This window comes from Aspergillus niger (assembly GCF_000002855.4).
Source record: "Aspergillus niger supercontig An11".
NCBI lineage: Eukaryota > Fungi > Ascomycota > Eurotiomycetes > Eurotiales > Aspergillaceae > Aspergillus > Aspergillus niger.
The window spans coordinates 1,817,575-1,830,404 of record NT_166526.1 but is presented as its reverse complement, the minus strand read 5'-3'; the positions used below and the strand labels follow the sequence as shown (position 1 = coordinate 1,830,404).

The window sequence follows — 12,830 nt, the reverse complement described above, 5'->3', positions numbered from 1 at the left end:
GAATCACGGGACAGTCGGGGCTATCCGTCACTTGTTGGATGGCGACTCTTGGCAATTAATATAAACATAACATGTTCAGTAGGTAAATTAATTCGGTTAGAAATCATATCCATATCTTCTAGAGAATCAAATCCTATATGCAGAAACAAACGCTTATAATGACTATAATACATGACCTCCGACGCCAAAATCCGAACATGACATTGTAGATGAGGTCTCAAGAAGACTCAATAATACTCCGGCAGATTGCCAAAACTAGGGATGGTATCCCCGCACTTAAATGACGGGCTATAGGCCTTCTTCGGCATGTAGCCGTTCTTCCACGCCGTCCTATAGCTCCACTGCGCTGCAGACTCCGTTGCCCAAGTCCAGTAGAACCACCCCATAGCGGACTCAAACGCCGACATCTGTGCTTCGGCGTAGGTCTGGAGAAAGGTCTTGTATCCCTCCGAGTAGACGCCAGGGACAGCATTCGCTTGCGTGCAGCTGCAGGTCCCCTCGCTCGCTGTGGGACAGTACTGAGTCGAGTCGGTAAGAGAAAAAGTGCCTTCCCAACGAGTACCGCGACCGACGTTGTTCACGTATTGAGCGCAGTCGGTGTCTGCTTGCGACCATTCGCCGCAAATGGTCGGACCCCATCTAGATAAGGTCAGTAAATTGTATGCATGGGAAAGGGAAGATACGAACCCCGTGCTGGTAATGTTGATCTGCTGGATCATAGAGTACCAGCTTTCACAGATGAGCTCTACTCTTCTGGTGTGATTGAGGACGATTTCGCCCGTGTTGAAGACGGTATATTGGTGGGTATCAAGCATCATATTACTCGGTCGGGTTTTGAGCATCTTGTCCCATTTGTCTAGGTTGAGGAAGCCATCGTGGACGGTGACCCATGCTTTAATGCCGTTCTTCTGGACTAGATTGGTGGCTTCTGTGGTCCAATTGAGGACTTTTTCGACAGGGAGGGAAAGCATGAGCGGTTCGTTTACGAGGCCGTAAATCGTTACAACATTCTTGTATCGGTCCTGTGCGAAGAATTGCGAGAGCTGGTCATGCATTTCGAGAGATCGTTGTCGGTTAAGTTCCCCGTCGGTTCCATTTAGCCAGCCGATTGTGCCCTGTCGGCCACTGTGGTTCCAGCCGTTCTGGCTCCCTGGAATACCGTGGGGATCGAGGTTGACTCGGAGACCGTATTTGCGGCAGTATTCGATGGCTCTGAGGAGGTACCGCCATGCGATTTTTGGGACATACGGATCGCCATCGTATGTCTTGATGGCCCAGTATGAGAACTGGATCCGGACGTGATCGAGACCGGCATCTCTGATGTCAGCAAAGTCTTGCTCGGTGATGAAGGTGGCATAGTGCTTTTCGATGACTGAGGCGGCTGAATCGCCTAGTTTCTCAGATAGTGTCCACTCGTCGATGATCCCTTCGCTTGAAGTGTAGGTATCGAAAAGCGAAGGGACGATGAAGGGCTCGATCGACAACCAACCTCCAAGGTTGACACCGCGAATAGGTTGCGACCCGTACGGAAACTTCTCATTTAAGGGTGGCACGTTCTCATTTGCTTGGGCTGAGTCGTTCCATGTCGAGTTCAGTCCCATGATAGACAGTCCACCCACTGTAGCATTTGTGAACGTCACATTAAAATCCGTGGTGTCGTACCATGTAAAGGGATCCAGGTACGTCCCTCTAGCGTAAGCCTGATATCGTCAGTATCACCAAGAGGCAAGTAAAAGACAAACCTACCGGAATGCTATCGCGACTAATCCCTTTCAGATTAGAATTCGAAGAATTATCGCCTCCACTCGTCCCATGAAGCCTTCTTGCCTCGATGATCCCCACAGGAATCGCAATAGCTGCCAGCACTATCAAGATCGCAAAGAAGATGAACGTTTTATGATATCGCTTCCAGAACGACGGCCGTGCAGAAGTAGAAGAACCTTTCGTGCTTCCGTCCCAATCACCCTCTTTCTGAAGCAACCCCTCTGCAGGCGGCCCACCTCCACCACGATGTCGCATCTCCATACCGGGGCCTCCCTCTTCCAACTGCGCCCCAGAGACCACCCGTCCCTGTGTCTGTCCGGTCGGCGCTACCGCTGGAAACGGCCGAAGCATCATCGGCTCCTCACTCAGCACTGGGAGCTTCCTTTGCCTTCCCCCTTCTAAATTCTTCTGCGACATCGAGTCCGCACGCTCAGTACCCAAATGACTCAAACAATCCTCATCTCCATCCTGTGACCCAAGCAGCTTTGCCAGAGCATCCCCGCTGACCAATCCTGCCGACGCACTACCATTCTTATGCTTGAAGAATGCCGCAAGCCTCTCTTTCCTCCTCTGCCGTCGCGTCTCCCGATCCAATCGCTTCTTTCCCTTTCCCCTACCCAACGCATCAGACGGCAGCGGAGGAGGTCCATCATCACCAAGCGCCCCGCTCATCTGGTACTGATACTCCTTTGCTTGAGTGACATCCTCTTCCTTAGGTATGGCAGTCTCGAACCCCTCTCTCCACTGATCACCCTCGACCTGAGCGCGCAACGGAACCCAAGGCTCCTCAAACTTATCATCGTATTCATGGTCGTGGTCATGCTCATGGACATCGTCATCGTCATCGTCATCATCGTGATATTCATCATGGGTTTCGTAACTATAGACATTTCGTGGTGTACGGGTGTAATCATCGTCAGCGGAGTCAAACAACGAATCATTGTTATAATAATGCTCTCTCTGGTACACCGAAGGAGAGTAAACGGGATCGGCATCGTCCAGCTCGCTGCTGGGACTCAACCGGTCCCGACTGCGGGAGTGGCCCGGCATGCAGTGCAGCCGGGAACTTTATCGGAACGAATGAAATAAGAGGAGTAAAGGAATAATAAAGAATGTGGGTGTCAGATAAAGCAACTTAATCAAATCCAATCGGCAGATCCGGGTGTCCCGGGGCGAGAACACACTCTGGAATGTTGGTTTGCCCCGCCGGTCACAGTCTAGAACTGCCACCGTCCCACGCTGACGGCGTGCCTGAAAGAGAAAAGTGGACGGAATGTACGGGAAATCGGGTCAGATGGGATACGATGTCCGGGGTATGGTCAAATAATTAGCTGAGCACAGCTCGGGGTTACCAAGACGGGATCGCCAGGAACCGGGAGCAATTGAATGAATGAAGAGAGAAAAAGGACATGTCAGCTCGAGGCGGCGGCGCGTCTGGCGATAAACAGAAATTCGCCCGATTTGAAACCCATTTTGTATTGGATTTGCTGTTTTGGGTCTAGTGCGGAGACGGGCTGCTTTGGGGTGTGGCTGGATTGGGACTAGTGCGGGCTATTCAGGGACTGGACCCTGGGGGCTATCACCTGACTGTCTCAGTTTATACCTGCTTTACTTCGGAAGTGTTCTAGACAGGATATTATTCCGTTGATATATAAGTGATATATATTGTTGCACATTTTACTGTTGTTACAATCTCTCATCCCCGCTCAAGCACTCTAGTACTTGGTGTAACGGAGGTACGGCTTCAGCTCGCGCACCTCGCCAAACTTCTTCTTGGCATCCTCGGTCGACACCGACGGGGGCACAATCACATCCTCGCCGACCTGCCAGTCAATGGGAGTGGCAATACCCTTGCGGTCAGCAGTCTGCAGGGAGTCGATGACGCGCAGGACCTCCGCCGAGTTGCGGCCAGTCGAGGCAGGATACGACATGGTGAGACGGATCTTCTTCTCGGGGTCGATGATGAAGACGGAGCGGATGGTGAACGGAATACCCTTCTCAGCAATGTTGTCCAAGTCGCGCTGGTCAACCATGTCGTAAAGGAAGGCGACCTTGCGGTCGGCATCGGCGATGATGGGGAACTGAACGTTGGTGTTGGCAACCTCGTTGATGTCATCGATCCACTGGTCGTGGGAGCTGAGATCGTTGGCGCTCTAGAGGTTCATTGACTGTTAGCGGCCGACCCGAAATTGTGTTCCTAGACCACTCACCAGACCGATCATCTTGACACCCCTCTTCTCAAACTCATTCTTCATCTTAGCGAAAGCACCCAGCTCGGTGGTGCAGACGGGGGTGAAGTCAGCCGGGTGGGAGAAGAGAATGGCCCAGCTGTTGCCGATGAACTCGTGGAAGTCGATCTCGCCATGGGTGGTAAGGGCCTTGAAGTTGGGAGCTACGCCGGTTAGTGTGTGTACAATTGGCGCGGTAAAATTGGAAAGGTTGGCCTACCGGTCGATCCAAGACGCAGACGAGGCTGCTCCTGAGGAATGGTTGCGAGGAACCGGCGAGTGAGGGGCTGCACGCGGGGCTGCACGCGAGAGAGCTGCGTGAGAGACACCCGGGGAAGAGGGGTGGCTCTGGGCAGAGCGGTCAAGGCGCGGAAGCCAACACGGGGAAGAATTGAGGCCATTGTGCTTTATCTGGAGCAAATGAGATGGGATGAAGAGAGAAGAAGCGTTCCGAGAGCTTCCACTGCTCCAACAAGCTGTTTGCGTGATTGCATCAGTGGGGGAACACTAACCGGATTCGGCTGCCAGCACGTGCTGATTCCTGAGGCAGTCAGGCAATATCGGCAGATTTCCTGTCTTGGAACGCCTAACGCGTAAATGTTTAGCCCCCTACCTGGTGTTCTCACAGATCCACTCATCCTCTAGCAGCTCTTTAGCAGAGCTACGCTTGTTTGGATCCCATTGTAGCATCTTTCGTACGAAGACTAAAAAACGGGTTTTATTCAGCCCTTTGAAGGATGTTTCCCTATCCTCAAGTGGGATGCGATCTCCTAACAGGGATTGAGCTAGAAAGTCACCTATGACATATAGTGAGCGAATGTAATAGTACACAGCTAAACCGAATACTAGCTTACCATCATCTGAAAAGAATTTATGACGAAGCCTCCCTTTAGCGAGGAGCTCAGGGGGAGGAGGCCCGAGCAGTCTTATGATCTCAGCGAAATGTGCTCGACTTCGATACGCCTGAAATCCGGGTCGTAGCCAGTGAACAAGGATCCGCCCTCAAAGACATTCCAGATCTATGAGACAAGGACTCAGCAAGTTGTGGCACTGCCATCTAGCTTTTGTCTCACCATGCACCCCACATTCCAGATATCCACTTTATAGCCCCATGGAGCCTCCAAGATCACCTCTGGGGCGCGATAGATATCAGGTTGGATATCTTCCGAATGCTCAATATCACCAGGCACAGCAGATCCAAAGTCACATAGGATCGGAGCTCCCAACTCTCGGGCCATTCCGATCTCCCGAGACACGTATATATTCCTTCCATCTAGCTCCTTCCTCGGACAAGGGTTTTTGAGCTCATTCTCTGTAAAGTCATGAAAGACTGAATCATCCTCGATGCCGAACATGCTAATGTTGTCGGCTTTGATATCTGGTATATACCATGTTTAAGCACATAACCGAAGGGAGAGCATTCCCGGAGTACATACCGGTATGAATAGCCTGGCCTTCCGTGTGCAGGTAATCCAGCGCCAGAAACACACGCTTCAGCACAAATGCAAGCACCGGCGCAGGTAGCCTTCGCACCGGATTCCGGTGCAGAATTGTCAGCACACTTTCCCACAGTGGAGGATGTACCAGGCATCGATGTCTACCCTCGGGCCCATCAATATCAAAAGAGTCGAGTAATCTCCTGACAGCATTGCGACCGGTGTGAAATCCCGAACCCCTCTCGATACGTTTATACATCTGAATCTCATCATCCAAGTACTTTCCCATAGATACAGAATTGATGAATGTCTTGAGGGTAACGTAACCACGGTGTTTCATGTCGCGTGCAAGCCATACAGTGGAGCTTGCCCCGTATCCTCATTTTCCAACAGTCTGATGTTATTTTGGTAGATATCACCTATTTGAACGGGATAATACCGCGAAGCGATATAGTCCGGTAAGTTTTCTTCTTCGATTTTTTGACATGCTGGTATCCGGGCAATTTTTGGATTAGAGAAGGAACAGGGCTTCCATGGCCGTCCCAGCCGGGGTAAGGAGCGTAGTAGCGACGACAGCATCAAGACAGGCGGTCGCTCCAGAGCCTCTGATAAAGGAAATTCGATTATCTTCTATTGTTGACATATGTAGGTAATGATAATGCAGATGGTGAGAATGGACAATGGTTGCTGCTCCCAAGGGCGCGTGGATGTTTTGGTCACGTGCTCCGACAGGTAGAGCGTAAGACACGGAGTATATCTTGGTGTGCCTATTGTGAGTATTGGGGATTTCTCTTACTTAGATCAATACTTGCTGGCATGATAATATGTAGGCTGCCAGCAGAATTTTTGTTTCAGAATAGTAAAAGGCCTCCATGTGAATGTGTGGTAAAAAAAAATAGCATTGTAGCCGCTGACAGTAGGTAAACTTAAGATATGACACAATATTCTACTTGTCATGTCATTTGTTTATCGTGGATATGCCTGGATTATAGCGCGTTATCAGTATGAACATTCCGTTCTAGAAGCACTCGACAGGCCCATATCAGAAAGCATCTCATCTGCGCAGTGATTATTTGCTGAACGCTCAATAGACTACATGTCAGTCGGGGAGTCTTTTCAACATGCCAGCTCGTGCTTATCTCAATGCCGCGGAGAGAGATTAAGTCGGCTTTGGCAAAACGACAAGATATGATGGCTTGATAAGGTTCTTTGATCTGGCCATTTATTCCGAACCGCATTGACTCCGAAGCCGAGAGCCGAGCCTCAAGTGTATATCAATGATAGTAGTCTAATCCTCCAGATACCATAGTGAGCAGTATCGATCTCCTCCTTACATTGGACTTGAGAGACAGCAGTCAACGAATACCATGGAAAAGCCTGAGCCACCGAAAAAGGCTAAATCGAATATTATCGAGCAGAGTACAGCTTATACTACGCCGCCAAATGGTGGTCTCCGAGCCTGGCTGCAGGTGGCAGGCTCCTTCTTCCTCTTCTTCAACTCATGGTACTATTTTCATATCGTCCCAGTGAGATATACTACTAACATGGCACCTTCGTGAACCACAGGGGAACGGTAAACACATATGGTGCCTTCCAAACCTACTATGAAATCGGCCTGCTTAAGGCCCAGTCCAGATCAGACATCTCCTGGATCGGCGCAATCCAAGCATTTCTCCTCCTCCTAATTGGAGTTATCGCTGGTCCCCTATACGATTCAGGATACTTTTACATCCTCATCATCACTGGCTCCGCCCTTATCGTCGTCGGATTCATGGCACTCAGTGTCTGCACCTCATACTGGCAAGTCCTCCTCGCGCAAGCATTCTGCATCGGGCTCGGAAATGGATGTCTCTACATCCCCTCTGTAGCCATAATTCCACAATATTTCTCCTCGCGGCGTCCCATCGCTATCGCTATCGCCGCGTCTGGAAGCAGCCTCGGAGGCGTCCTCTATCCCATCATCTTCCGCCAACTCCAGCCTCGCATCGGCTTCGGATGGGCCACACGAGCACTCGGGCTTATAGTCCTGGTAACGACTGTCTTTTCCCTGTGTGTTATGCGCGTACGTCAAATTCCCAAGCACAAACGCGTCTTAGCCGAATCTTCCGCCTTCAAAGAGATACCCTATACCTTATTCTGCGTGGCCATGTTCTTCGGCTACATTGGCCTTTTCAACCCCATCTTCTACATAGAAGCCTACGCCATCCACAAGCATGCTGTAGGTGAACCCCTCGCCTTCTATCTTGTCTCAATACTCAATGCTGCGTCTGTTCCCGGGAGAATCATCCCAGGACTTCTAGCCCCGCGCTTCGGTCCGTTGAACATTCTCCTGGCGAGTGCTATTATCAGTGGGATTCTAGCGCTATGCTGGATCGCTATCACCGACTCCGGAGGTTTGATCGCATTTGCTGTCCTGTATGGGTTTTTCTCTGGGGCTTTTGTTGCACTTCCCGCTGTGGCTTTGACCGCCCTTACTCCAAACCTTGAAACCTTGGGAACGAGACTGGGTATGTGTTCGGTGTTGTGTGGGTTGGGGTCACTGTGTGGCTCGCCTGTTGCGGGTGCCATTTTGGATAATACGGGGTCATATCTGGGTGTACAGCTGTATTCGGGGCTTAGTATTGGGGCTACGGGTGTGTTATTACTCTTTGCGAGGATGTCGAAGACAGATTGAAAGACTTGGTGATAGAAATTGACAGTAATAGAATTATTTTGCACTAGTAAGGCTGGATTCTAAATCCTCTTTCAATTGGAATATGCTTTTCTTGTCAAGTTCCTTTCTTGGAGAGAAGGATAGATAGTCGCATTGGTCTTGATGCTACTTACTAAATATATATAGCTTGCTAAACATGATTCTAAAAGCAGATACATTCGCCATCAATGAACCAATATACTAAGGAAGACACCATAACATCGCTATCTATCCTCCTCGGTTTAGACACTTGGTGCTAACATTCAAATTGCAATAAATAGCTCCTATCTGTTACTCATCGTGATTACCAGGGGCACGATGGTCGAAATCCGACGTGGAAAGATCGATTCTCTTCCAACTTGATAGTATACTCGAATCTCAAGCTCGTAGCTTCGGCCCACCACACAAGAATGGAAGGTGGGTACAAAAGGTATGTCAGAAGGAAGAGTAAAAGACACCGGAACGAGGGCCTCATAAGTCATCTTGTTTTCTGGTTCCGATTCTGTAGGACATGGGACAGCCTCCCATGTCACACTAGACAGATCTTGTGAGGCGACTTGTAGAGTCTTCTTGTAAACGCTAGATTGGTGACTTGTGGTTCGATAGGAGATATCTGGACTTGGAGACTGACCGAAGAATGTCAAGGCACGCATTGATATTGTCATACGATGCAAGCGAGGACAGATCCCGGAGGCTGAATAGTACCGGAGTCGAAGGGGGATGGTAGACTCCCTAGGTAGTTGCCGTTGAAGGTGCATGGTAAGCGGGTCCGATTGTAGGATCTCAATGACGAGGCGGCCTTCTCTTTGCCGGAAGATGTTACGTACGACCTGGGCCTCTATTGGGGATCCGTGCTTTTCCAGGGCTAGTTGAGTGGCTTTATCCGAGTAACTGATAGTAGGAGTAAAGGCGGGGGGTGGCCTCTCTGACGAAGGGGTAGGAATGATATAGATTTCCCGTCTGGTGCTGAGCACCGGTTCCCTGTCTTGCTGACAATGTTGAAGCATTGCCTTGATGCAGTAGCGAATATGTACCCCATTTGGGGTTAGTATATCAGACTTGTTGCTTCCTGTAGCACCTGCAGCTTTTCCCAGAGAAGGAGGCAATGTTGTGTGTGCATATCGTACCAGTGGATCGGACACAGCGTGACTGCATGTTTCAATGGGCAGAGCTGACGGGATAACAAAGGCAAATGGGATATTTCCAGGAGAATCGACTTGCATCTGCTGAGAGAGACGTAGAAAAGTTTGAGTGCTCTGGATTTTGATTCCCATTTCATGCTGCATGGAGATTGTGGTCACACCTGGATGAATCAACGTCTCAGTAGTTGTCTGGATGAACGAAGGAAGGATTTTTACCTTCAAGCATGATCACCAGATAGGAGTAAAGGATATTGTTTCCCGGATGAATACTAATTTCGCCTGAGATTATGTCCCCATTGAAGAACACGAATGTTGCATCATTTGAATGGTCATATAGATGCACCTGAAGCTTCGATCGTGCCATTTTTCTGCGTGTGGTTTATGGCACGGCATCTCAGTGTCGATTTGCATAGATAAATATATACTGTCTGGCCACACAACGGATATCGGAATCGGCATTCGGCTGTACGAAGCAACTTCAAGGAATCTGAAGACGAGCAAAGCACCGCCAATAGCCCCTGCAAATACTAGGATGTCGAGGCATTACTGAGCGGCTTATCGGGACAGAGCCAATCGGGAACGATTACGGCCACTCCGAACGCCGAGGGGCTTTCCGGCACTAAACTAACTACTAGCATTATCAACCACCAACGCCGTGGAAGTTCTTTGACTTGTGTCTATGCCAGCTGGCAACCTTCAGCCTTATGCCTTCTCTGCGGCGGCGCAACGGTCGCAGGGCTGCCTGTGAGGCCTGTCGCAGACGGAAACTAGCTTGTGACCACAATCAGCCGACATGTCATCGATGCCAGAAGCATTCACTCGAATGTATCTACCTGTCACAGTCGAACAGAACAAAATGCGGGGTCTCGGAGGGAGCTTCACAATCACTTGCAGGATCAGGTGCCTCCTTTCCTGAGGTGCATGCGACATCCGCAGAGAACCACCGGGTTGCGGACCGGAGCACGCCCCTAATCGACAGCCCGAACGAGTACCTGGGACCGACGAGCTTTACCTCAGTCTTTGTGGAGCATGGTGATTGTTTTGAGTTGGAGGACACGAACAGAACTTCAGAAATAAGACGAGACTCGGCTCCAGACCCCCAAGTAGACACACCACTTGTGCAGCTCGGCGCCCGTATTCTGAGCCAGTTACCGGAGGAGCGCGACTGCTCCACACTCTTCTCGAGCCACATCAATCCCAATGATGGCTGGATCCGACTGGCAGGGCGTCACGCATTGGACAGAATGTGGGACGCTTTCCGTCCGGCGCTACGACGACGGTTGGAAGAAGACATGCTGGAAACTGCTACGATTCTCACGCGGAATAGCAGAACCCCGCTACAAAAGAAACAGGATCCGCAGGCCTGGCTGACCTCCTTTACAGGGACACAGATGCGATGGGAAACTATTGGCATCCTGTATACCTACTGGGCTTGCGGAGCAATCTCCCCGTCGTCGGAGAGTCAAGCTGTCGCCCGGTATTGCCAGGGACATCCATATGTTACGAACACCAAGCAATTGATGGCTCGTTTCAAACACTGTGCGTTTTTATGCATCGATCTATGCAAGCAGCTTGGCTCCGTCAATCTTCTCTTTGTGTATCTGTTGTACAAGCATAATATTTTGGAAGGGATCTTGAGCGGGGACAAGAGTAGGTCATATTACTGACCAAATATGCCTCTGGTCTAACCGAACGAAGGTTTCTCCCACTGGACACAGCACGGCGAGCTAGTGGCCGTGACCACTTCACTCGGACTTCATCGCGAACATTCAACAGAGACAGAAACTATTAGTCTCCAACACGAACTCAAGAGGAGGCTGTATGCCGCTGTTTTCAACATTGACAAGGTCATTTCGACCTTCACTGGGCGACCGCCTCTTTTGAGTCAAGCATATTCATCTACCAGACTGCCACTAGATCTGAGTGATGATGCCCTGCTATCTGGCAATCTCCCATCTGCCGCTGCGCAGCTAGACCCCAACGGATGGAACACAGACAACCAGATCTACTCTACTACAATTCTCCGATCCCGCACAAGCTTCGCCCGGATCCGCCATGAAATTTTGGAGCTTTTGGAAGGTTCGATGGATAATCTAGCTGATGGATCTGTCGATAAAGCCATGTACGTTACTCCAACCCACGCACATACTTTCTAACACTAGTATCAGGAAACTAAAGCAACGAACCCATGATACTTACACGCAACTTCCATCAATAATTCAATTCTCGGAGTCAGAGCTCAGCAACACCAACGTTCCCGGATATATCCTCTACGCGCAGATACTCACGCGTCTCGAATGTCTTCTGAGTTTATTTTTGTTGGAACGGCTGTTGAAGCGACACCATATCGTCACCGAGCAAGACCTCGTCGAAGTGAGTCATGAAATGCTGGACTTGACCTTGATCTTCTGGAAGAAGAAAGACCGGTTTGTTGGTCTATACGCTGACTTCGAGTGGCTGGTACGTATTGCGGATCCCCTGTGTGTGTGTGCAAAGTTGATTATCTCTAATACAACTATAAGACCATGTCATACGCTGTTCCAGCCAGCGGCATCCTCTGTCTGCAGTTGCTGCGACAAGCCACCCATCCGCATAGCTATCAAACACGCCTCCCACGATCGGCAATAATTCAGAACCTTAGTCTGCTGGTACTGTGTCTGGACTGGATTGAGACTGAGGCCTCTTGCAGGAGCATGGTATCTTTCATCCGAAGGATCATAAGTCGATCTCTGGACCGGATATTGGATCCTGATCCGCTAGGGGCTGAGCAGCTGCAATCTGTCAGGTCGTTGCTAAATGATGAGCTTCTGCAATATCCGCATTTAGAGCTGCTGAACACGTTTGGCTGGGTTGATTGGGATGGGGGTGTTAGCGGTTGATGCCTTAGGTGGAAGTATTAAGATAACTCCTACCCAAGCGGAGTACTTGTCCTACTGAGAAGAGCTGTAGAACGAGTCTACTTGTCAGGCCAATAATGTAACAAGCGCCACTTTATAGTCAATGTCCCGACTAAATACAGGAACACAAATCGACAGAATTTTGTTGGGCTAGCTTTCCAGGGCTAGGCAGAGGTTACGTGAAGGGAGACGATAATGGAGTGAGAAGCTTCACCTTCCTATCATCGCGCAATTGCAATATTGTACTAATGAGCCGGTGTAAGCCGTTTTAATGCTTCATTCCTCCTTCACACTTCCATCCATCTTCATAGTTTTGCAGATTCAAACGCTACTACTGGACCCGATATATCTGCCGCCAGTAGTATTCGTTATCTAAGAGGATTCTGTGATGTTTTCTAGCTAGGCTATTCCTACAGCTCTTATCATTTCGAGCAGGAGTCCATTTCATTTCTAGGGTCTCGGCAAGTCTGCCTGCGGTTCGACTGACTTCAATCATCTATCCACTTCGAATCTCTGCTACGCAAGCTCTCTCAAGCCTTGAATACTTTTACAATAGTGACATTATTGATAGCTATACTGAGGCTCCGTATTTATGGAAACCACCCCTACGTTCCATATCTTTTTCTCTCTGAATCCTATTTATTTCGTTGTACTGATCTCATCACCGCGAA

The 12,830-nt window shown here is 49.7% G+C and overlaps 6 protein-coding genes across 6 annotated transcripts; 2 read left to right on the top strand and 4 right to left on the bottom strand.

Annotated features, from left to right (window-relative positions):
- Positions 1–227: 227 nt before the first annotated feature.
- On the bottom strand, positions 228–2,814 carry An11g07660 (uncharacterized protein; the record flags this gene model as incomplete). Its single annotated transcript, XM_001394698.1, has 3 exons — positions 228–639; positions 688–1,700; positions 1,747–2,814. 3 exons carry the CDS (start codon positions 2,812–2,814, stop codon positions 228–230), a joined length of 2,493 nt encoding a protein of 830 aa, XP_001394735.1.
- A 665-nt stretch (positions 2,815–3,479) lies between these two features.
- Positions 3,480–4,393, bottom strand: An11g07650 (uncharacterized protein; the record flags this gene model as incomplete). The annotated part of the gene is made up of 3 exons (XM_001394697.3): positions 3,480–3,917; positions 3,975–4,156; positions 4,213–4,393. The coding sequence occupies 3 exons, from the start codon at positions 4,391–4,393 to the stop codon at positions 3,480–3,482; spliced, it is 801 nt and encodes a 266-aa protein (XP_001394734.1).
- Positions 4,394–4,601: 208 nt separating this feature from the next.
- On the bottom strand, positions 4,602–5,768 carry An11g07640 (uncharacterized protein; the record flags this gene model as incomplete). The annotated part of the gene is made up of 4 exons (XM_059750399.1): positions 4,602–4,789; positions 4,847–4,955; positions 5,066–5,370; positions 5,429–5,768. 4 exons carry the CDS (start codon positions 5,766–5,768, stop codon positions 4,602–4,604), a joined length of 942 nt encoding a protein of 313 aa, XP_059604309.1.
- Positions 5,769–6,108: 340 nt separating this feature from the next.
- On the top strand, positions 6,109–8,325 carry An11g07630 (uncharacterized protein; the record flags this gene model as incomplete). The annotated part of the gene is made up of 7 exons (XM_001394695.3): positions 6,109–6,167; positions 6,259–6,344; positions 6,520–6,526; positions 6,729–6,932; positions 6,995–8,061; positions 8,118–8,148; positions 8,268–8,325. 7 exons carry the CDS (start codon positions 6,109–6,111, stop codon positions 8,323–8,325), a joined length of 1,512 nt encoding a protein of 503 aa, XP_001394732.3.
- A 79-nt stretch (positions 8,326–8,404) lies between these two features.
- An11g07620 (uncharacterized protein) lies at positions 8,405–9,626 on the bottom strand (the record flags this gene model as incomplete). Its single annotated transcript, XM_059750398.1, has 2 exons — positions 8,405–9,423; positions 9,479–9,626. 2 exons carry the CDS (start codon positions 9,624–9,626, stop codon positions 8,405–8,407), a joined length of 1,167 nt encoding a protein of 388 aa, XP_059604308.1.
- A 340-nt stretch (positions 9,627–9,966) lies between these two features.
- An11g07610 (uncharacterized protein) lies at positions 9,967–12,141 on the top strand (the record flags this gene model as incomplete). Its single annotated transcript, XM_059750397.1, has 4 exons — positions 9,967–10,801; positions 10,961–11,384; positions 11,431–11,722; positions 11,785–12,141. 4 exons carry the CDS (start codon positions 9,967–9,969, stop codon positions 12,139–12,141), a joined length of 1,908 nt encoding a protein of 635 aa, XP_059604307.1.
- Positions 12,142–12,830: the final 689 nt, after the last annotated feature.